The sequence below is a fragment of the Sciurus vulgaris genome, assembly GCF_902686455.1.
Source record: "Sciurus vulgaris genome assembly, chromosome: 4".
Taxonomy (NCBI): domain Eukaryota; kingdom Metazoa; phylum Chordata; class Mammalia; order Rodentia; family Sciuridae; genus Sciurus; species Sciurus vulgaris.
Window position 1 is genome coordinate 67,676,313 of NC_136464.1, and position 25,867 is coordinate 67,702,179.

The 25,867-nt window shown below is 37.4% G+C and overlaps 1 protein-coding gene across 5 annotated transcripts in view; it reads left to right on the top strand.

Moving 5' to 3' along the window:
* FAM13C (family with sequence similarity 13 member C) overlaps positions 1-25,867 on the top strand; it is a 113,703-nt gene that overhangs the window by 6,366 nt on the left and 81,470 nt on the right. For all 5 annotated transcript variants that reach the window (XM_079138141.1, XM_079138142.1, XM_079138143.1 and 2 more), the window contains 2 exons: positions 308-364; positions 4,550-4,751. In XM_079138141.1, coding sequence (XP_078994267.1) covers positions 308-364; positions 4,550-4,751 — 259 coding nt within the window. The remainder of the gene's footprint in view (positions 1-307; positions 365-4,549; positions 4,752-25,867) is intronic.

Consider the following 25,867-nt stretch of genomic DNA (forward strand, 5'->3'; position numbering starts at 1 on the left):
ATGAACACCTAGGGGCTTGGTAAGATCTTGTTATCTTAGGTGATGTCTGTTCAGCATGGCGGCAAAAAGGAAAGTCACATCTGGTACTGAGCTTTTAAGCTTACATGCTGTGATGACACTAGCAATACTGTGACAATACGGGCATCATTATCTGATGACATGTTAGGAATCAGTTGGTTTGGGAGAGATTGTGGAGGATTGTTACATTTTGTAGTTTATATGTTAATCTTGATATAATTCTAGATCATTGCTGCTACTGCTATGGCAGACAGTTGGATCTGATGTGCTTTTCTCCCCCTTTCTTTAGGTGTGACGAAGACATAGTCTCTTTACATGAAGTTCAGAGTGACTGCTCCAGTCTCAGGTATGGCCCATGATTGCTTGGTTCTTACTTGTGAGAATCAGAAACTATCTAGATCTGGTGTCTCTTTGAATTCTGGTCTCTTCTTTATACTGAAATTTTTTGTTTTTATCTCTTATATTAGATTACCAGTTTTTTGGGGATTGAATCAGGGGCACTTAACTACGAAAGCCACATCCCCAAACCTTTTTCAAATTTTTTCAGTTTTAGACAGGGTCTCACTAAGTTGCTTAGGGCCTCACTAAGTTGCTGAGGCTGGCTTGCAATCCTCCTGTTTCAGCCTCCCAAGTCACTGGGATTACAGGTGTATACCCCTATATTTGGCTAGATTTTTAACACTTAAAGGAAGTTTTGTCCTGTCTACTTTTGTATACCCACCTTGTACCCAGGACAATGACCTCTATTTGGGAAATGCTCAATAAATGCCTATTAAATTGAACATAGATTAGCCTATCTCAAGGTACCCATGGTGCGCTCTTAGGAAGAAGTTCTAGATTAGTCACCAAACATGTTATTTGGGGCGTGGTCTTGGCCATTAGGGGCCTCATGGTACAGCAGCAAAACATTTATGGTCTACTATTTTTTCAACATTTGCTTTGAGTGTTTTCATGAACATTTTCTTATTTAACCTAAACAACTGAAAGGAAACTGATGTTTTCTTCTTCATCCTGTAGATGGAAAAACTGAGGCTTGAAGGGATTATAGTTCATCCAAATAAAATGTCTCTCTGAGGCAGAATTTGGATCCAAGTTTGTCAAATTTTACAGTTCAGTTATTGGATAACATTTGTTGAGGGCCTATTTTGTATGTCAGAAACAAGTCAATATTTAGGATAAAGTCAAACCAATCCCTTTTTCTCTAGCAGAATTTGGCTAGAGGAGATAGGCAAGAACATAGATGAAGATACTAAAGTGCATTCAGTGCTAATATGCTAGAGGTAAGAACAGAATTCGCCTAAGACTATGTTAGTCAGCTTTTTGTCGCTGTGACTAAAATATCTGACATGAACAATTTAGAAGAGCAAAAGTTTATTTTTGACTCAAAGCTTCAGAGATTTCAGTCTATTGCTCTGGGCCTGAGTTGATGCAGAACATCATGGAGGAAAAGCCTGGTGGAGGAAGGGTGCCCACCTCGTGTCAGCCAAGAAGCAGAGAGAATGCTAGGAGCCACAGACAAAATATATACTTCCCAAGACGTGCTCACAGTGACCTGCTTCCTCTAGCCACATCCCACCTACCTACCTCCACCAGTAATCTATTCAAATTAGTAATCAAATATATTAATCCACTCCTTGAGTTACAACTCTCATAACCTGATCATTTCACCCCCTGTATTAACATGGTAGCTTTTAGGGGACACTATATATACACAAACCATAATAAGGACCAAATAGCCCAGGCAGGATTCTGGGATAGATTCCTAAAAAAAATTACACATGGCAAAAAGCTTTTTTATTTATTTATTTATTTTTTTTTGTGGGTCTAAGGCCAAGAAAAATTTGATGCCAAGTAAAAGGAGCAGCTTAATGGAAAGCTTGTTTGAACTGGGGGAATAACAAGAATATTTTGAACTGGGGTAGAGAGAATTGTTTGAATTGGGGGATGGGGTAGAGAGAATTGTTTGAACTGGGGGAATAACAAGCAGTTCAGGGTAGCAGGAATTCTAAGAAGTTGGGGTGAAGAGGCAAGGGGTGGTAAGAAATGAAGTTCTCGAGATAAGCAAAGATCAAATTTCATAGGGTTTGTGTACTCTGCTGAGGAGTTTGGAATTTATGTTGGAGGTGTTAAGGAAACTAAGAAGAATACGTGTGTGCGCGCGGGCGCAAATAATCACTTGGCCAAGCCCCTGCCTGAGAGACACAATAGCTCTCATTTATTGGGTTGTGGCCTTGAGCCAGTGTTCTGTGGTAGGCATTTTTCAGAGACCATACAATGCTGCAAGGTGGAGATAATGTCTATTTTATGTATGAGTATCGTAGAGCTGAAGTGATGTGGCCCAGACTACACAACTAAATGGAAGGATTTTTTTAACTCTTACCTTTTCTGGACGTCATGCTCCTGTCAGTTATGATTTATTCCAAAAGTAGTGGCATAAAATACATAACCTATACTTTTTTTGTTTTGGGGATCCTAAGGAACTAATAATATAGTAAAAGTATATTTCTGAAGATGACTCTGTAATCATGTCTTACCTGTGTGTATAGGTGAAAGGTGCTTTTTGCTCCTTTCCTGCTTTCTTTCCCTTACAAGTCAATATATGATCATATTTATAAATTTTGGGCAACTTGGAAATATGATGTAAAACAAACCAGGTATTTTGGGGAAATGAATCCATCCAAGGAGTCATTTTAGATTTGAAAAACTACCCTTTTTTCCCCCCTCTTATTCCCAAGTGTTCTGGAATTTTACTTGAATGAGGAACATTAATTATAAACTTTTCTTTCTCCCACAGGAACATAAAGTAGATGAGTATTATTCCACGATTTCCTAGTGAAAAACAAATGCACTTCAAATGAACTAGTATTATTTCCAATTCATGATTTGATGTTAATTTCTAAACTTGTTAGTGACTTAGATTTTTTTTTTTTTTCAGGGACTTAGTGCATGCAAGGCAATTGCTCTACCACTAAGCTATATCCTCAGACTGAAAAAAAAATTAATTGTAAATGATCTTAAGATCAGTGTCATTGGCATTTTTTTTCCCAGTTACTAATAATGAAGAATTATTTCACTTATTGGGTTCTCTTTTATCAGGCAGCAGTAAGTTTGTCCTGAGACCTAAACTTGCCTGTTATTCATTGTTATATTTCTATCTCTTGCCCACTGCACAGGGCCCCTACTCCTGATCACCTATCCCAATCTTTGCTTTCATCTTTTCCAGAGACTAATGAAAGCTCATTCTACCCCTGAGATGTCTTCAGCAGAAAGCATAGAAATCCATCCTTTGCTGGTCTTGCCTTTTGGCTTTATGTGTCCTAAAGCAGAGAGAAATAGCTTCCCAGATCTTGCCAAAGCTCTTTTATGGGTGATTCCAATAAGGGAGCATAAGGCAAAAACACCTAAAGATAGTGACTGCTCCTAAGGAATTGTGTGACCTGGTCTAAGTGATTTCCAGAGGATTAAGGTTGATATTATTGATCCTATATTTGGTTATCTCCATAGTGTTTGCTTGATTCTTAGCAAAATGAAAAAAAAAAAAAATTCATCTACGTATAAGTGAAACCGATGGCTTCAAATAGGAGTGTTACCATGTCAGTATTTCTGAGAAGACTAGAACCAAAGGGGTGGGGGAATATTGTGTTGAATTCGTTGAGTGAAAAATGCAAGCACCATTCCTTGCACCTTTAGTGTATGGTGGTAATGCTAGGCTTTATGTTCTTCAGTGAATTGGCACTGATAGAACTCATGCAAGATCTTTGACTTTGCATTTAAGGCTTTGTTCAGATGGCCTGGTTAAGTAAAATCAGGCTCTTACCTTATATTTGACCTAGGTGACTTGTATCTTATCAAAATAGGTCCTATTAAACTCTTAAATGCCTCGGAAGTTGTAGGGAGATGATTGTAAACTGGGGAGGCATCCCATTTTGAATATAGGCTTGAGAAACTGAGATCTTCTTGACCACCCTGGATCTGGGTGAATTGGCCCTTCCATTAGGCATTTTATTTGATCGAGGCTTCTTGATCTATAACTTTGGGATTACAATGTCTCCCCTGAATAGCTCACATTATTATGAGAGAAAAACATGATATATGTGAAAGCATCTTCAAGTGAAAAATTAAAAACAAATGATGGGTGGCTGGGCTTGTGGCTCAGCGGTAGAGAGCTTGCCTTGCACCTGTGAAGGTCAATCCTCAGCATCATATAAAAATAATTAAATAAAGGTATTGTGTCCATCTACAACTAAAAAATTTTTAAACAATGATGGTATGTACATAGTTGCAACTATAAAAGTATGTATCCACTTGAAAGTACATATCCAACTTGAAGAATGAAAGGGAGAGTAGAGAAGTAAAAAGTGTGTAATTGGGTTACTTAAGTTGTTCTTGTAAATTTATCTGAGCCTGCACTAAAAAATTTGCTAGGTATTCAATATGTATAGCAGCAATGAGTGTCTATCGTCAGTGCCTCTTTTGTCCCACAGCTGATTCAGTTTTGGGTGCTTTCTAAATTGGGGCTCTCCTCTTGTAGAGATGAAAACAATAAAGAGAATTACCCAGATGCCCGGGCTCGTGTAGAGGAGCACGCGCCGCCCTCTGGTGAGGTGTCCCAGCATGTAGAGCAGTCCGTGCCAGTGGACTGCGTATTGCGACCAAGCATGGGCAACTTCAAGTCCAGGAAGCCTAAATCCACCTTCAGAACTGAGAGCGGGAGGAGTCACGGAGAAAATCAGGTATGGCTAACATTTTGCTAGGTACCTTGGTCAAGATGAGTGCCCCTAAGGTGAGGCACAGACTGCAGGACAATTTGAGGGCACTGCCAGCCCAAGACACATGGATGCACTTGTGTGTTAGAAATTGGTCACTCTGGGCAGGCTAATACTTTAGTGTCCTTTCAAACTGGCATTCTTAAATACTGGATTTTGACTGAAAGTGACGGTTCCACTCTTTTGGGGGAGAAGGAAGACCTCTTTTTCCTTCCTTCATTCAGAATAACCTAGCTCTTTTTCCAAACTTGGAGATTCTATTCAGCAAAATCAAAAGTCCCAGCTTGACCTGGAGCCATTATCCTTAGGCTGCAGTTTAACGGCCTTGAGTAAACACTTGGGTGTGTGTGTGTGTTTCTGTGTGCTGGTGGTATTTGGTTCTTTGGAGCCAATCAGTATTTAAACGAATGAATATAGCATCTTTCTAACATAATGATTCTGGTTATCAGTTGACATTTTATAATGTTTTCCTAGTTGTCTAAAATGTAGCAAAGAATGTGATTTAAAAAAATCTATAAATCCCTCATAATTTATGATGTTTTAAAAAGAGATTAAATAAATGTTTTATAGTACTAGGAAGTTAATATTGCCAACATTGAGATACTTATAATGCACTTAACATAGTTTTGGGGACATGGATATTCCACAAATGTAAGCTTTATTTTTGTTAACATTTAAATGTTAACCTTAAAAATAATGCAGGAGACTCTAAGTGGAATAGGTTAATTATGTAGGAACTTTTAAGTACACTCCTGTTTAGCAAATGGGCACCAGGTGATCTTCCTGTAGGAACAATTTTTGCTGAGCAGTTTATTTGGCCTTGCAGTTTTGTTTTGTGCCTTACGGTCTTTATCTCTCTTCTTCCTTGGCATTGTGGCCTCTTAATTAATTTTGCAGTGAAATGTAAATGCCCTCTGTGTTCATGGAACAGTGTTGTGATGATCTCATTCTGTGTATAACTCCCATTGCAGAGAGGAGAGCATGAAATACTGCTAGTTTGTGATGAGCCTGACACCCTGCATGTTACTGAACTTACCCCAGCATCTGTCTCCTTAGAGTTGCACTGGGGAGGCACAGGTTCCCCAAGGGCTGCCTTAAGTCTGAGTGATTTCAGGGAGGCTGTGACTTTGAATCTCCTACCAGGAGTCACCTGTGACAGCCCGAGCAATCAGCCATCTCTTCTCACAATATCCTCCTTTTTGTCATCCCGTTGTCTGGCCCCACAGAAATTATACAAGTGTTGCTTGTAATAATGTGGCAATGGTATGTGTAAATCCCAGCCTGTTGCTCCTATATAGGAAGATTAGAGGAGAGAGACATGTTTGCATAGTCTTTACACATCATACCACATAGGAATCCTGATGGGATTTGAGTGACAGATTCTGATTTGTGGAACTTTATTTTCAAGTGTAATATTGTGTAGTCAACATATTGGTTGTATTGTGACTTTTCCAAATTATATACTGGTTAAAAGGAAGATTATTATTGAATGCATACAAACAACCCCATTTTCCTGAAATAGTACGGACACTTGGAATGAATTTCTGAACTCTGGGGATTAGTGAGACTCCAAAATCATTTTTAAATGTTTCATTTTCATTCACATGAGCAGTGTGGGCTATAGATAGTTGAAATAGAAGACTTATTTTCAGAAGATAGAACATTAAAAATACACTGAACAAATAACTATGATAAATTTTCTGAGAGGTCCATTCTGTCTTACATAACTAATTCTTTTTTCCCTTGACCTGGGCTTAGTGGTATCATGAAGCTATCTACTACACCAGCATCCTGCAAATCCGGACAGTCCTCTGGTGTCATAAGATGTCTGAATCCAAGGCTCAGTTCTTTGAACTGTCAACTGTTTAAAGGATGTGGTGCTTTTCCATGGGCTGCTTGAGATTCTTTGTCAAAGACACAAACCCTGGCCTAAAGCTGGGTAAAGCCTCAAGCAAACATTGGAGGAAAACAAAACTGTAGATAGAAACTGAAATGCTGTGATTAATTTACTACTGATAATGTTCAAATGTGAAACACCGGATGAGCATCATAATGCATAATGTGAAGTGCAAAACAATAAAATTATTCCCCCACAATTAAACAATATCTTGAAGGATAAGGACTAAGTCAATGACTAAGCCTATTTTCAAATAAGGGAATATTATTTCTGGTATTATAAAAATGGATGAATATAGTTTTTACAGAGGGAAAAAACCCTTTATGTAAAACATAATTATTCTAAGACTTTACCAAGAATATCAAGTAAAAAAGATGCATCAAGTTGGGTGTAGGTCCTAGTCATCTGTATTTTTATTAAACTCCATAGTTTAATCTATCTTCCTTTTAACCAGGATTTAATTGAGAAAAATCTATTATGCAACCAACATCTTGTGTACAGTGTTATTTTGAGAAGGAACTGAATTAGAACAGGACACCTAAATTTCACTGGAAACTTCTGTTGTGTATACTAGGTTGAAAACTGGTGGCTTAGATGATTCAAGTGACAGCTGTGGACAGGTCAACATTTTAAATAAATACAGTTATCATTAATAACACTATAGTGTTAGAGTTGTGTTAGAGTTTATAGAGTTGTATGATAGCAGGTAAAGTTTCACCAGTACTTGGGCAACTGTAGAAGAATCTGATAGAACTGTTTCACAAAAATTGTGATCACAGGGCAAATATTATATTCATTAGATTTACCATGCAGGGTGGTATAGAATCATTCTCTTTAAAACTGGATTCACTTGGGGGAAACCAAGCTGAAACTTCCGGTGTGAATCCTGCCTGATGCTTGTTGCCACTATTAAAACATTAAGTTCTCATATGTTGTGGGATCATCATTGCCTGAGAGCACCTGTAAAGAATCTATAGGTACAAGCTTTATACATTTATAAACAACCCTCTTTGACATTGAAGAGCACCATTGCATGTGTTGAGCTATTGACATTGTTGGGTTTTCTTTTCACAAAATTTGTATGCAGGACGGGAGAGTAGCTCTTCATTCTGATCCAAATCAGGGTGTGAGAAAGGCAGAAGAAGCCAGATGGTAACCATTGAAAGTTTGGTCTGATGCCCATCTTTTTTACTTTTAAAATTCAAAATTAGCAGTTCTACTTCTAGTGGGTCAGATTAGGATTTTACTTTGAGCAACTTTTCTTTAATCTTGGCCTTGACCACCTCTATGATAAGAGTAGCAGAATCTGAGCTTTCATGTGCATTTGGGAATGACTAATGCCAGTTTTGCATCCACTTTGAATGATTTTAAAATGGGAAAGTTTAGTATATTTACAATCAAAAAGAAGACCAGGAACCATGAAGACAATGCAAGAATGTCCTCCAAGAAGTTAAAATGTTTGGGATTAGGAGAACGTTTATTTGAACCAGAATCAGTTTTCCTTTCTGCTTGTTTATCCCTTTCTTTCTTACACAATGAACTTTAGAAAAGAATGGCTTAGATTGGGATCATTTAATGACCTGTCTGCTGAAAGGCTGGGTTTTCATTGATATGTTGAAGCTAAAACAAGATGTATGAGTCCCTGCTAAGCATAAACTCTTTTATAAAATCTTTTTTATAAAAATGGCCATAAAAATAAAAAATGGCCATACTACCTAAAGTGCTATACAAATTCAATGCAATTCCAATTAAAATCCCAATGACGTACCTTACAGAAATAGAGCAGGCAATTATGAAATTCATCTGGAAGAATAAGAAACCCAGAATAGCTAAAGCAATCCTTAGCAGGAAGAGTGAAACAGGGGGTATTGCAATACCAGATCTTCAACTCTACTACAAAGCAATAGTAACAAAAACGGCATGGTATTGGTACCAAAATAGAAAGGTAGATCAATGGTACAGAATAGAGGACACGGACACAAACCCAAATAAATACAATTTTCTCATACTAGACAAAGGGGCCAAAAATATGCAATGGAGAAAAGATAGCCTCTTCAACAAATGGTGCTGGGAGAATTGGAAATCCATATGCAACAGAATGAAACTAAACCCATATCTCTCACCATGCACGAAACTAAACTCAAAATGGATTAAGGACCTCGGAATCAGACCAGAGACCCTGCAGATTATAGAAGAAAAAGTAGGTCCAAATCTTCATCTTGTTGGTCTAGGACCAGACTTCCTTAACAGGACTCCCATAGCACAAGAAATAAAAGCTAGAATCAACCACTGGGATAGATTCAAACTAAAAAGCTTTCTCTCAGCAAAGGAAACTATCAGCAATGCGAAGAAAGAGCCTACAGAGTGGGAGAATATCTTTGCCAATCATACTTCAGATAGAGCACTAATCTCCAGAATCTATAAAGAACTCAAAAAACTCTACTCCAAGAATTCAAACAGTCCAGTCAACAAATGGGCTAAGGAAATGAATAGACACTTCACAGAAGAAGATCTACAAGCAATCAACAAACATATGGAAAAATGTTCAACATCTCTAGTAATAAGAGAAATGCAAATCAAAACCACCCTAAGGTTCCATCTCACCCCAATTAGAATGGCGATTATCAAGAATACGAGCAACAACAGGTGTTGGCGAGGATGTGGGGAGAAAGGTACACTCATACACTGCTGGTGGGGCTGCAAATTAGTGCAGCCGCTATGGAAAGCAGTGTGGAGATTCCTTAGAAAACTTGGAATGGAACCACCATTTGACCCAGCTATCCCACTCCTTGGCCTATACCCAAAGGACTTAAAATCTGCATACTACAGAAATACAGCCACATCAATGTTCATAGCTGCTCAATTCACAATAGCCAGACTGTGGAACCAACCTAGATGCCCTTCAATTGATGAGTGGATAAAGAAACTGTGGTATATATATACTATGGAATATTACTCAGCCATAAAGAATGATAAAATTATGACATATGCAGGCAAATGGATGAAATTGGAGAGTATCATGCTGAGTGAGATAAGCCAATCTCAAAAAGCCAAAGGACGAATGATATCGCTAATAAGTGGAGGTTGACACATAATGGGGGGGAGGGAAGGGTTAGAGTTAGGGTTAGGGAGGGGGGCAAGTATAGAGGAAGGAACTACTGTATAGAGGGTAAAGAGGGGTGGGAGGGGTGGGGGGAAGGGAAAAAAATAACAGAATGAATCAAACAACATTGCTCTATGTAAATTTATGATTACACAAATGGTATGCCTTTACGCCATGTACAAACAGAGAAACAACATGTATCCCATTTGTTTACAATAAAAAAAAAAAAAAAAAAATTTGTTCTAATTAGTTATACATGACAGTAGAATGCACTTTGATACAACATACATAGATGGAGTATAATTTCTCATTCTTCTGGTTGTACATGATGTGGAATCTCACTGGTCATATAGTTATATATATATATACATATGGTAATAATGCCTGATTCATTCTATCCTTCTACCCTCCATACCTCCTTCCCTCCCTTCACCCCTCTCTACTTAACCTAAAGTAACTCTATTCCCTAGCACCCCCTACTTATTGTTAATTAGCTTCTGAATACCAGAAAACATTCAGCCTTTGGTTTTTAGAGATTCGTTTATTTTGCTTAGCATAATATTCTCCAGCTCCATCCATTTCTCAGCAAATACCACAATTTGATTCTTCTTTAAGACTGAGTAATATTCCATCATATATATGTGATATATATCATTTTATATATATATATATGTATATATATATAATTTTCTTTATTCATCTTGTTGAAGGGCACCTAGGTTGGTTCCGTAGCTTAGCTCTTGTGAGTTGAGCTGGTATAAACATTGATGTGGCTGCATTACTGTAATATGCTGATCTTAAGTCCTTTGGGTATAAACCAAGGAGTGGATCCAGTTTACCCTTTAGTGGAATGTCTAGTCAAATAGTTCTTCTCCTTCCAAGGAGAAGAACTGATTGAAGTCTTGGATTATGTGTTGTAATGTTGTGTGGAAAAATTAAAAGCAGTTCTGTATTGATTGCCATGTAAGTTGTGATATTCCTGAGAGTCTGATTTGAAACAGATTAGATTTGGCTAACAGAAACCACTTCCTGTGTTGGACCTTAATACTGTCCAGAGGGCATTCATTTTTAGCATTGGTAGATGGAGTCTTGTCATCCTCACTCCCTGCCATCTGGCATCATGCTATGCATCATCCTTCTGTCCTCCCCTCTGGTGGCTATTTTAGCAAAATACAAAAAGTACGAAGCTATATAGAGAGCTTTTCTGCAATGAGCTGTGTACTGTGATCCTTCTGCTAATCCACTTCCTTGGGGAGACCAGCTGTTTGGTCTGTTGTACATCAGCATCGGGTTTCTTCCACTTGGCTCCAGTAGATATGTTAAGAAGTTGGAAAGAAATCCACTGTCTGTAAAATTTTCATTTTAATGTTTCTGCAGAAATAAAAAACTTCTAAATAATTTCAAGCAAAGTAACTCAATTATGAAATTATATATTTCTTTGTAGAGAATATTAGTATTGCAATAGACTCTGAATTAAAAGAAAGATAATAGCTAATTCTGGGTCCTTCCCCCAATCTTGACAAGATTCTATTTCCAAGTATTAATCTATCCTATGTATTGTTTGCCTTTTGTAGGGTGTTGACAGTATGAATTAACTGATTCTAATAATGGGAAGGTAATTGTTTTGACTATCAATTTGTGACCTATTAGTTCATGTATGATTTTTACAGCTCCAGTGTGGATCTTTTACTTTAATTTCTGTTTATGTATGGATTTTCTGAAAGATTTTACTGGTCAGGAAGAAAAGTGATTCTCTAGTATGTATTCTTAGTTTTCTCTAATTATTACAAGAGTAAAGCAATAGAGATTCAGGAGAACAGAGTTCTAAGAAATGTAGGGTTTTTGAAAGTAAGACCAGCTAAGTCAATGTTTGAATTTAATGGTTTCTCATGGCCTATAAGATTTGATACTCCTCTTTGAATTTAGCTACTAACCTGTTCTTAAACAATGAATCTAAAGAAGGAAGATGTTTAGAAAGAAACATGGATGTCTTTAACATAACTTTATCACTGTTTTGAATTATGCAAATATATTTAGCTTACAGACTGACATAAAGGAATCTCAAAGAGATGTGCTTTGCTTGGGTGTCTAATGTGAGAAGTGTAAAAAATCGATATTTGGATGGAATTTGCATTCAAAAAAACTGAGATTTTAAGTTTTTAAGGAATGGGAAACTTGAAAATTCTACCTCACAGTGCTCAGGGCTATGTTATCTAATTGAAGTCCATCTATTTTAGAAATTACAAAAGGATTATTTTTAAAATGATCAAGGGCTCTGGGGATGTAGCTTAGTGGTAGAGTGCCAACTTAGCCAGGGAGAGGCCCTAGGTTCAATCCCTAGCTCCACCCAAAACATAAACCAAGCGAAATAATAATGAAGTATTGATGCTATTGGTTGAGTGTAGCAATGGAGGATGGCAAGGACTTATCTCTAGTTACCACTGCCTATGATATTAAACAGATACAGCCTGCTTCTGTATAGGATATTAAAATGGTCTGTTTTGCTTCTTCCTTTGCATCTTTTGCTATACAAATTCTTAAACCATTTCTGATTTTTTTTCCTATAGAGTTCCAAAGATGGTTTCTAACACACCCATATAAATTCAGCCCATAGTCAATATGTACCAATGCATGGGAAGAAGAACATCCTTGGGACAGTTCCCTTCTCAGCTATTTTCTTTCCATTACTTTAAACATCAGTCAACGAGATCTTTAAGTTCCATTTTTTTTTATTTCTATAAAATGGAGATAATTGTTTCTATTTTAAGATAACTATCAATCTTAAGAGATTGTTGAGAACTAAAAGGGAGTGATACAAACTTAAATGTTCAGCAAATTTTAGGGGACTAAAAGTATTTTGTAGAATGTTTTATACCCATTTGTTTGGATATATACTAAATCTTTGTATGTGTCCTGAATTGTACTAAGCTGGTAGTCCCCCAAATAATTCAGAGCTTTAGTGATTTAAGCCAACAAAAGTGCATTTTTCACACATATTAGCAACCCATCATTGGTCAATAGGAGGTATCTGTTCACACAGTTAGTTAAGGAACATGGTTAGTGAAGCATTTTCAGTCTTGAATGTTTCTGGTTCCTGAGTTAGAGAGAAAAAAAAATATTTCTGAAGGGTCCTGTACTAACTATTAGAAACTCCAGTCTTGAAGTTGTATAAAGGATTTCCAATCTCTACTCATTGGTCATATGCTTCCCCCATTAACACAACCCCATAATGTACTATACCAGGAAGTACAATCCTAACAACACTTCCTAAGGGGGAGAATAAAATAATGACCAACAATGCTAATGATTTCCACATTCTTTATTCAAAATAGCAGTTAACTGAAAGCAAAATTAATTTTTTCTTCTGGCCCTTAAATTACTAAAATATTGATGTTATTAATATGAAGGAGTAGAAGAAGAAAAAAATATTAGGTTGTTTCTGAGGACTATGTTATTGTTTTGAATAGGAGCTAGAGTTTTGTATAAGCACCCCTTCAATTAAACACCTGCCTTATTATTATGTAGAACAATGAAGGAGGTCTAGTGTTGGTTTCTTCCCAATTGCTAAATGAAACTTTAGAGCTCACTAATTTTGCTGTTTTGTTAGGAATAATTGGGGTCTTACTCTTATCAAAAGATTATAGTGTCTTTGGGTTATGCCATCTAAGCCTGTGATGGAGTGATTTGGAGGCATTTTAAATTTTGATCCAAAAATACTTCCTGTAGAAAGTGTATTTGACAATTTGAATATTGTTAGATGTGGGAGCTGGGTTTCTGCCTTCACATACATATGCAAATTCACATCCTCACGTACTTGGTGATATTTATCCAAGAGCAGAGTGTTCTTTAGGCAAAGAAAACAGCTTAGCAAGGACTTTGACAGCCTGTTTTGGAGCTTGGAAGTAAAGCTGTTTGGAAGGTCTGGATAGTAGAAACATAATGAACTGACATTTTGGGTAACTGAGAACCACCAATCTAAACTTTATCAAACATGGTTAAATATCACTCTGGGACTGAGACATAACATCAACCTCAAGCCTACGATTTTGGGCCACATATTTTGCAAGAGATATAGTTGCCAGTTACAATATGGGAAGCCCAGTTAAAATTTGAATTTCAGATAAACAATATTTTTAGAGTAGGTTTGTTCCAACTATTACATGAGATATACTTAACATAAATTACATATTCAACAAATTTATTGTTTATCTGAAATTCAAGTGTAACCAGGCATCCTGTATTTTTATTTGCTAACTCTGGTGACCCTATTAAAAAAGAGCAACAGGAGCATTTAATCAAATTCATTGTCCCCTCTCAAGTTAGAAATAACCCAATGTATCCCTGTAAACTTGAACTGCTGTTTTTTTTTTTTTGTTTGTTTGTTTTGTTTTCCTGTTGTCTTGTTTCCCTGTCCTTCAAGAATAGTTAAAGATGGCCTAGGAAAGGAGGTCTGCAACCTGTCTAAATGGAGGAGACTTCTTGCAGTATTTATTTTATCTTTAGTGTTCAAACAGCATGAAACATTTTGGAAAAAGCTGCCCACTCTCTTGGAATAATAAAGCATTAAAAACTGGATAGAAGCACTCATATTTTGAAAATTTGCCCTCAAAGTTTGTAGACCTCTCCCATAGGATCCTGAATGCCATGCGCAATGGCCGTAATCAAGTCAATAGGAAGGCTGGCTTTCATGATGCAACTTCTGCATTAAAATGACAAAAAGTGACATAGCTTTTACTATAAGCAGACAGAACAGTACTGCCATGTTTTGAGCATTAATCCTACTGAAGATAAGTGGCCAACCAGAGCATTATAATTTTGAAAAGTGCTGCACTGCACTGAGGCTAGGGTTGCAAGTATGTGTACACAGGCATGTGAGGATAGTTAGCTATTTTAAGCATGATGTTATTACATATATGCCTCTAAGCACAGGTAACTTATGTTTTTTGATCATGATGAAACTTTATCTTCCCATCATGGGTGTAGATTTTATCCTGAATCTTTATTTAGATGAACCTCTACAGCTTTATTGTTTAATAAGTTGTAATCACAATTAGAGGACTTTGTGCAGAAACAGATGTCTGCCACTACTCCTTTTGTGCTTTAACATGCTGAACTATATAGTGTTATGATTGCTTGACTTGGTAATGTTGTGTGCTTGAGAAATTTTCAATAGGAAAGGTCACTTCAATGTTAGATTTGGGGGCTTCTTAGCTGTGAATAACATTAAATACCCAAGGTTTAAAGCTAAGTCAGTTTGCCAGCATGGTAGGGGGTCATGGTTGTCTTTCATTGTGTTTTAATCAGGAAACACTGATTATATGAAAGGTGTGACTTACCAGATGTAAAATCCACAAGGGAAACTGTCAAATGCTGCACTTATTGATCCACAGGAGGGCATCCTGCTTTCCCATCTCTTTCTTCTGTCAGCTTATCCCTGTTGCCTACATTTCTCAGGACTATTGAAGCTGACATTTGATTTAGAAATACAGCCTGACCTTGTGAAGACCTTGATACTGCTCTCTGAAAAACAAAAGGATTGAACAAAAGCCTGAATTAGATGAGTTCTAAATATAAAATAGGAAAGTATTAAGGATTTAAAGCTATTTCTTTAAAAAAATTGTTGAGTTTTTTACTGGTTACCTATAAATTGTTGAGTTTTTTACTGGTTACCTATAAAGACTTTGGTAGTTGTGACCCTTTCTACCTGATGTGAAGCAGCATGATGGATGTGTAGGGGGCAGGGAAGTCTATTAAATCTCCCATTTTTTCCCTTCCAACTTATGCTAAAAATCAGAATGGGAACTCTGTGATTGGTTCCTGAACCAATGGGAACTCAGTGATTGGTTCCTGAAGAAGTATCTGGAGGTCAGAATCCTAACTGCGCCATGTGCTAGGCAGGGATCATTGGAGTGCTGTTCCAGTCAATGTAGCTTTGATGGTTTCAGGCTTTGCTGTCAAGTGAGGGGCTCAAGCCCAGTTCACCAAGAAGTCACCACCCTTATGCAGAGACTGTGGTGCACTCAAGATAGGCTTCAAGATGAGGGATCGCAGGGAACTCATACTGGATTGGGCAGAAGATTCTGACCTCTGGGAAATGGAGACAAAATTTTAATATAAGAAGTAATGAAGGCCTTTGCAGTCTGTTTTGTAAAAGGATATTTTTAATAGAAAAAAATGAAGTAGGTACAACAATACTTGAGTATTTTACTTTCCTGTCATTGAAATTTTCATTATTTGAAAATAATGAAATTTTTATTAGGGTGTCTGACTGTGATGCCATACCTGTGAATACATTTTGTTGACTAAGGTTTTTTTGAAGTTGGTTCATTTTGGGTGCTTCTTACTCATAAACTAGGTGCTGTGGTTTGTCCCAGAGACTTTAATATTGTGTTCTTTAAAAGGAATCCTTTTTATTGTTATTAAGACTAAAGAATATTCCTTTAATGTGTATGCCCTCACACAAAAATAAACAGTTGTCTTCTTATTTTGAAATGGATGATTTTAATCAGTCACTTTTTTCTTTAGTACATTCTATTTCAGATGGTCCACCTCAAACACCCTAGCTTGACATTTTCCTTTTCAGTGTCAATTTTACTAATGATTCCTTCCTGGGCAAAGCCTCTCGTCAGTTTTGCTTTATTTAATAAATTGGGCTCAATAACATAGTCTTTCATCAGTGATGCTGGATTAAGTGTGTCTGAAAGGACTTCAAGGACTACTGGGTTAATAGTGTTCCTCCAACATTCATGTCTACTTGGAACCTCAGGATGTGACCTTACTTGCAAATGGGTTTGATTGTTGCATCAAAGATGGAGAATTGTCTACAGAGTAGTTGGCAACCAGATAGAATAGACAATCTTAAGTTCTAATTATCTTAAAATCACAGATATAGTTGACGTGGTGGTCTGGGTATTGCTTTTATTATCAGCTGAGGCCATGGTTGGATGGCAAGATGCAGAGCTTGTTGACCTTCAGATCAGGTTCCTAACTCATAGGAATACTAAAGACCTTTGTCTATGTATCTGTAACAGTGGGCCTTTGAGGATGCCTTTGCATTAGAAGCCTTGGACCACTGTAGTTGTGTGGCCACAAAGATAGATGAGATCTGGTGTTTGTGGCAGGCATACTGTCTTTCACAGGGGAGACAGGTGGCAAGTCAGTGGAGTCCTCATGTGCCGGTGAGAAAACAGTGGTGTCATTGTTTGCACATGGATCCCAGTGAAGCACCTAAGGTAACTGAGGGATGGCAGTACCTACCTATACATTTGTTTTAAGGATAGAGATAATTCTTTTAAAGTATTTGCTGTAGTTCCTTGTACATAAATATGTACTAAATAAATGACAATATTATAATGTTAAATGAATGCTCAATAAATATTAACTAGTATAGTTAATATCCTCATATGTTGTCATTATAGTGATAATGAGAATAAATTCCTTTTCTCTTTGGAAAAGACTGATTTTTTTCCCCCCTTCCCACTGTGGCTGTGGTGACCAGTAACCATCAGAACCTGTCTTATCCCTGTCTAGATGGATCAGTAACAACTTGCTTCTGCAATTTTTCATGCCTCTGTAAGCTAGCCAGTAGGGGCGTCTGCCAGCACACACAATTGTAAAGCCCAAAAATTAGCAACAGCTTAACTGTAGTACCTATGCTTCTGCGAATCGGTCAGTCAACAACATTCTCACTCCAGCTTTGCTTCTGCAGCTGAAGGTCACCTAATGCCTAGCACATTCTGAAGTCTGCCAGTCCCTAACCTCTAAGGGTCTTTCCTGTATAAGATGAGCTCTGTGCTTTGTTCAGGTATACTCTCTTAAAATGCAGCTGTCTCTTGGTTTAGCAAGCAAGAAATTCCACTTTTAGTTCAGATATTAAATTGGAACCTTTTTCTTCAAGGGTCTTTGTCAGCATAAAGTGATAAGGGGGCCATAAAGATGGGCGATGGAACCATAGGGAGGAGTTCATGCAAGAGGTGATTTTTGGTCTAAGTTGTACAGTGGGCGTCATCTAAGTAGAGAAAATGACAAGGAGGTTTCCTAGGTGGAAGAACTATCCCATGAATGAAGATATGAGGGATAATGGCGGTTCAAGAGCTGCCACCTAATCTGCCATGCCCACACTGTGAGATGTGGTGAGGGAAGATAGACTAGAGAAATTCGTTGTGGCTAGATCGTAAGGGCTTTGGATTCCATTCTAAGGAGATTTCTTGTTCTGGTTTTGCTTAAACATTTGTTTCTAACAGTAGAGGAGACCTAACTTTTACCATAAGAGGGAGATTCTTTGAAATCTTTCTATAGAGGATATTTTCCATTCCATTTTGATTGCCAAGCATCTGAATTCTGTTCTTGTGCTCAGAGAATTTCCCACAGGAGAAAATAAAAGCTGACTCCTTCATCCTTTTATTTTCCTCTGTAGAAATGGAAAAAGCCAATATTTGCTTTTCCATCCCCCGCTTTTAGGTAGAACATGGAGGCATCCTAGGTTCTACCAGTTAGATGTACCTTCCCCAATCTTGGCTTCAGAGCATATGGCCCAAAGAAATTCCAGAGTTGGGGGCATTTGCTGCAAGAAACAACATCTGGCTGTGTGCAGTTGGCACACATTGATATCCATTGTTTAGTGTGTGGTGAGCACTGCACACTATAGAATTAACTGTTTTCCATAAATTCTAAAATTCACATATTACCAACATTTTAATATCATTGAAATCAGAAAGCCCCTTACAATCAATGTTGTGATACAGTGGATAATGTTATGATGAGTTGACAATAATGTTCATAAGCAGCATTATTTACTTAAAAATAATAGCAAAATGGTCTTAAGATTAATCATTAGAAATGCAGTGTCCAGGTTAGATTAGTTCTGAGCATAATTCGTTTTTTTTCCTAGCCTAGCAGCTCCATGGGTTGGTTCTTTAGCCCTTTGGGTGGTTCGGTAAGTTTCCCAATAAATTCACTCTTTGCTTAAATTATTTAGTTTGTTAGTCATTTTTTCATTACTGTGACCAAAATACACAAGAAGAACCACTTAGAGGAGGAAATATGTATTTGAGGCTCATGTTTTCAGAGGTTCAGTCCATAGCTGGCCAACTCTATCACTCTGGGTCTGAGGTTAAGTGAAACATTATGATGTAAGGGAATGACTTAAGAGCAGAACTAACTTATGGCAGAGGGGAAGCAGAGAGAGGGCAAGGAGCCAGGGTGACAAGATATATTCCCCAAAGGCATGCCCACAGTGACCTACTTCCTTTAGCCTATGGTTATTACCTGTCTACCCAACAGTCCATGAAAACTATTAATTCATCATATGGATTGATCTATTGATTAGGTTATAGTTTCCATAATCTAATCATTGCATCTCTATTCCTGCATTATGTATTACACGAGCTTACTGGGGGACTCCTCATATCCAAATTGTAAGAGTTCCTTTCTGTCTTTTGGAGCTAAGGATCCTGAATGATACATGCATGCCATCTTAAAATGTTTGAGAACACCACAGTTTATTAATGTTTTTAAATGAAAAAAACTTTCTATGTTATATTTGTCTCAGAAAATTGTCATGTTAATAACACATTCAACAAATATTTATTGAGTGTGTAATATTAATGAAGAATGAGTTCTGTGATATAGCAACTCCCATGGAAATTTCATTCCAACACATATCTTGTGGGGTTAAAGCCCGCTGGCACAGCACCCAGTGAATGCAACGAAACACTTAGGTACCTTAACACAGGGCAATGATGTGACCTAATTTTAGAATCTCTTCTATGGCCTTTCTTCAGTTATTCTAAGTATAATTTCCTTGGTGGAATCCTTTCTCCCTTCAGGGTTTTCTGTATCTTCAAGCTGTAGAGAAGATAGTTTGTAGTATGGATGTGTGGCCTTTATAATTAGAGATGCTGGATTATCTGTCAGCCCAGCTTCAAATGTTATTGAATTTAAATGTTCTGGTATTAAGCTCTTTTTCTTCATTCCAGATAACCTCTAGGTTTCCAAATAAAAACCTCTTCAGAATGAGCAGTGCTCATTCAAATTAGTTTTTAAATCTAATAATCCCCTCTTATACTTTTATCAGGTCCATATAAAAACTTTTCCATAGGGTTCCTTTACTTAGAATACTCAATTCAATCCAAATGTGTCATCTGATCTCATTGTGTAAATGGAACCCCTTTTGAAACAAAAGTTCTGCATAGTCTACTTGTGGCTAAAGAGTCTGTATTAATCAGCTTTCTGTCACTAAAAATACCTGGATATCTGTCAGCCTAGCTCCAAATGCTGAACATTTCCCCTTCTTTTGAATTAAAAGATTATTTAGCTTTCGATTTTGGAACTTCAAAGTCCCAGACTGGGCAGCGTGGGTGTAGGTTTTTTCCTCTAGTGATAGTGGTGGATGTAAGCACATCATGGCAGGAGTGTGTAGGAGCAAATTGTTGCTTCTTGAACTGGAGCAGAGAGAATGGGCAGGGTCCCTCATTCCTTTTGAGGATATGCACCCAACGACCCAAAAACTTCCTATAAGACCCTACTTTGAAAGGTCTAAAACCCTGCAGACCACACCCTGGTGACCAAGACTTTATATAGCTTTATTATTTATATATATATATTTAAATATATATATATAAATATATATATTTATATATATATATATAAAATCTCCCTTTGGGAGATGCTCAACAAGCAAACCATGGAAGAGTATGATAGAAGACTTAGAGACAAACAGTCCTAATGACTGTAAATTGGGGAATCGGACATAGAGGCTAAGAAGGTTGGCTCCTATAGGATTGGTCCTTCTTTGTGCTAATATTCAGATGGAGAAGTTACTATCTTGTACTTTTGTAGAACTTCTTCCCCAAAGTCTAGCATCTTGGGTTCTGAGGGTATAAATGGTGTACTACTGTTTACTTAACATTAAAGACTGGGCATCTTTTAATTACTGTTAAAATGGATGTGAAACCATAATTGAATACTTGGGACTGGTAAGATACCACTACTTTCAATATATCTATTCTTTTTATATATCTTAGAATAATTTTTTTTTCCTTAACTTTTTTTTAATTGTAAACAAATGGGGTACAACTTGTTTCTCTGTACATGAAGTAGAGGCATACCATTTGTGTAATCATACATTTATGTAGGGTAATGGTGTTTGATTCATTGTTATTTTTTTCCTCCCCACCCCACCTCTCTTCTCCCTCTATACAGTCCCTCCTTCCTCCATTTTTGCCTCCCTCCCACCCCCCATTATGTGTCATCATCCGCTTATCAGCAAGATCATTCGTCCTTTGGTTTTTTGAGATTGTCTTATCTCACTTAGCATGATATTCTCCAATTTCATCCATTTGCCTGCAAATGCCATAATTTTATTATTCTTTGTGGCTGAGTAATATTCCATTGTATATATGTGCCAGTTTCTTTATCCATTCATCAATTGAGGGGCATCTAGGTTGGTTCCACAATCTGGGTACTGTGAATTGAGCAGCTATGAATATTGATGTGGCTGCATCACTGTAGTATGCTGATTTTAAGTCCTTTGGGTTTAGGCGAAGGAGTGGGATAGCTGGGTCAAATGGTGGTTCCATTCCAAGTTTTCTAAGGAATCTCCACACTGCTTTCCAGAGTGGCTGCACTAATTTGCAGCCCCACCAGCAATGTATGAGTGTACCGTTTTCCCCACATCCTCACCAATACCTATTGTTGCTTGTATTCTTGATAATTGCCATTCTAATTAGGGTGAGATACTCTAATTTTTAGTTTAAGATGGTATGGTACATAGAGTTTCATTTCTACCTTAGTTTATTTTCATCATAGTTATTTAGGTTTATTTTTAAACCTAGTTCTGGTTTCTGAGATAATACTACCTCCCCTCTTCCCCTATGTTCTGAAAAAAGAAAAAACACTCAAAAAATTAAGAAAAATATAAAACCATGTATTATAATACTGGGAAATATCTGATGTTTCCACAATATTTATAAGGGGGTTGTTGGAATGGCATGATTCTCCTTTAACTGATCTATATTTCAGAAGAACAGTTAGACTTGTCTTGATACAGGAATGTATTTAGAGCCCAGTACTGAAAACTGTCAAATGTCCTTGCCTAATGCCGTGTTTTATTCAGCACTTGGATGGATTTCAGTGCTATGTAAGAAAACCTAAAACTGTCGGATTTAAATTTGCTCAGAACTTGTAAGAAAATGTCTGGTTTGACTTTTATACAACCACCATTTATGAAAAATTGTTAGGCATAATACTGATGCCGGCAGAAAAATACACTTAAAACTAATACTTTCCAAGTACCTAAATGCCCTGATTTAAAAACATACTTGATAAGTTATGCTAATGGATGGGAAAGCAGTTTTAAAAGTTTACATAGTGCCAATGAAAGCTGCTGTTAGTGGTTGGCAGTTTCTTATTTATTCAGTAAAACAGCTGTTCAAGGCCCTTCCTTAGGCCAAACTCTCTTAGCCTCGTTCCAGTTACAGAAATGAGCAGGCAAGCAATGAGAAACTGGCATTTCAGTAAAGATATTTCATAGTTCCTACTTTCCAGAAATAATTCAACTGGCATTTTCCCTAGATAAATCCAAATTTTTAGAGATTTGTGTGTGTGTGTGTGTGTGTGTGTGTGTGTTATGTTTCTCAAACATCAATGGCAGTGCCAGTCACTGGTGCTCAGTGGACCTGTTATGACTGACTAAATCATCAAATATTTTGTAGGATATTGAAGAACTCTGAGGGAGTGAAAGAAAAGTAGGTGCTTTGGGGTGCTTATGGTTTTTAGCATAGGGAACATACTCCAAGCACACGGATTCTGCACAGATTGCAAAATACAGTTGTATAGGATTCAACAACAAAGAAAATGAGAGGAGAATCCAGAAGGAGAGAGACAGGACTGATCCTGTGGCCTCAGGTCATGGGGGAGGTGGGACATGGAGTGGACCATCCAGGATCCCTGGGGTAAAACTACAACAGGAGTAAGGCAGACCCCTGGAATGAGGAAATGGCATTGAGAAAGCAAAGGGTGTGGATTGAGGGGATGCTCAGGGTGTGGTGTCCTCCTCAAAGGATATTTCACATCTTGCTGTGTTAGGCTTATTGGTTTAATCATTCATTATTATAAAAGGTAGGAAATGAGGGACAAATCTTCACTGATTCTGCAAAACCCTAGAATCCTACTCTTGTTTTTTGGTGGTTGTTGTTGATTCCCAAGTTGTGATCTATTTTGTTTGCTTCTGTAGTTCATGGCTGTATTTGTCCCTGGAAGAGTAGAAAGTATTTCATAATTTTTTAAATAAGGAACCACCCTAAAAGCACAGATTTTATTCACAACTAGAATTGGAAAATCCCTTTTGCCACCTGCTCATTGAGTATGGAATTTCTCTGAAGGTCCCCAGTTCTCCTTGTGCTTAGCCCTAGTCAGGGAGCTTGAGCAACTGGGATAATTGTTGTGGTGATAATTTTTGATTTTTCTCATGACTATTTTGGGAATAGAAGAATAATTTGACTTTTTTGCTAAACTAAACAAAATAAACAAGGGAGCTTGTGAAATGAAGCATGAGAGATTTTTTTAAAGGCAAGGAATAAACAACATATTTTAATAATTTTAGAAAATAACATGGTAGAGATTTCATATTAACAGGCTGTTTGCCTTCTCTGGCAAAAGATGTTTTTCCTGGGGAAGGTAATGCTCTGGAGTAAGAGGTATGTATGGGAACTTTAAACCAACTAAAAGGGAGATTATTTTAAAATGTTTTTAATTTATGTTAAGATCAGAAATGAGTGTTTCCTATTTTTTAAATTATGATATTCTTTTAAAGTCCAAAGAATTCACTAGTTTCTGTAATAGGCCTGAGAGGCTATGTGGCCTAGAAGGAAATGCACACTTATCAAAAGGACCTTTTTTCCTTTCTTTGATATCTCTGCACTGTGACTATGACCAGTTTCTGATAGGAAGGCTTGAGCTTGTGTTGCCATATTTATCGGCACTGACTCAGTCGCAAGTTGTCCCATTTAGCCATGAATTTTGATTCATTGCTTTGAAAAATGAATGTCTTTTTAAAAATTCAACAGACTGTGAGAAACAGTGACACCTATTTTGAAACTTTATAACATCTTAAGACAAGTTGTATTGCTGCATGCACTTTTACTGATATTTAATGTTTTTTTTTTTAAATTTCTTTACCCTGATTTTTCTAGTAGACCTAAAATTCTTTAGCATTTCCTTGAATTATGAAAGTGGTAGGTAGGGTCAGACAATAAGCCGCCTCCTTAAACCTTTCATGACAACACACTTATGCGTTTTCTTTCCATCTGTCTTTCTGGGTCTTTGCAGTCTCCTTTTCATCTACCTATCTCTTAATTTTTTTTTAAAAGTCAGTGTTTTTATTTTAAATTATAAAAGCATTAAATAGGTCAAGCATCTGAGTAATTTATGAATCAACACATTCTACATTTAAAAACCCCCATAAATATACAGTCATATCCACGTCCTCATCACCCCACCCCACACACACATTTGATCTTCCCCTCTACCTTTCCTCATGGGATCTTACTATCCACTCTTTTACAGCTGTACTTTTAATATGGCAATATGTTATCAATCCCATAAATGTTGGCATTCCTCGGGAGCTTCTCCTGAACATTCTCCCTGTTTTTATCTTCCCTCTCTACACACTGACTAGTGGTACCCCACTTCTGGTTTTAGTCACTCTCACACTCATTCCCAAGTTTTGCTCTAAAATTCTAGCTTACCTAGAATGGCCTATTGGATTCATTATAGGCACCTCATACTCCATTGTCCCTGAAGATGTTTCTTTCTGTGTCCCTCTCAGTGAGTGACTGTAAGTCATTCCATTTTCCTAACTAGAACATTTAGCATCACCTTTGGTCTTTCCTGTTTTTCATTCAGTCACATCTTGTCAATCAACAAGGCCTATCTTTCTACCTCTTTAACCTTCCATACTACTACCTCAGTAATCCAAGTAATGGCCATTTCTTTCTCGAAAAGCTGTAATTGTCTAACCATCCTCCTTCCTCCTACTCTTCTCTTCACCTTGAAATTCACTAATGCACAAACCTGAAATGATCTTCCTCCTGTGTAAATCCCAATATATCTTTCTTCTAATACTAAGTGACTTGCTATTGCTTTTAGAAGAAACCCCAAACCCTTCAGGTCTTAAATGATTTAATAATCGTAGGATTCATGCGATGTGAGCTCTGACTGTGCCCCACCTCCTCATTGGTCACCTTGTCCCCCTTCGGCTAGCAAAGATAATTGCACACTCTGAGGTCCTTGAACATACTGCACTCTCACTTTCATGTGTTTGTCCTGTAGCGTTCTTTCTTCCCATCTCTGTTTCTTCCAGGGATGTTGCTTCATCCTAGTGGCCACTTCTCTGATACTTCTCCTAAGAACTGGGCTTGGTGTCATTCCTACATGTTCTCAAAGCATCTCTCACTCCTTCATTCTACATGACCTCAATCATATTATACTGCAGTAGCCTGTTTATGGTTTGTGTCACCTACCTTTAGTGCCATTCCTATCACCACTACTAGACTGTGAACTTCCTGAGGGCAGAACTAGGAAAAGAACAGAATAATGGTACTCCATAGGAACCAGCTATTTGAATGATGAATAAACATAGTCAGAAACCCAGAAGACCCATAAATCTACAGGGATGGCCAGTTCCTGAATTCTTAGAGTTACAGCAATCAAGTCTAGGAAGGCTTATTAACTTCAAGGGATCAGTTGGATTCAAGGTCAATGTAAGCACATTTCAGGGCTCGAGCATGGCAGTTATACACACCAGCACTATCTGGGAATGAAGCAATGTGATCCTGACCATAACCTGTTGCCTTTTTCTTTACTTCATGATTCATTCTATTTGGGGCATTCTGTAGACTTGGTGAGGTATTATAATTGCAGAGGTTTGTACAGGTTTAATTCCCCTGTGGGGTAGAAGCAGAAATGTAATGATTCTAGGAAAGAGGTAGCAAGACTTTGAGTAGCCCATTATCAGAACACCCAAGGAGATTAATCTTGCTTTTCATTTAGCTGATAAATCCTGTCCCTGACCCCATCTGTGTA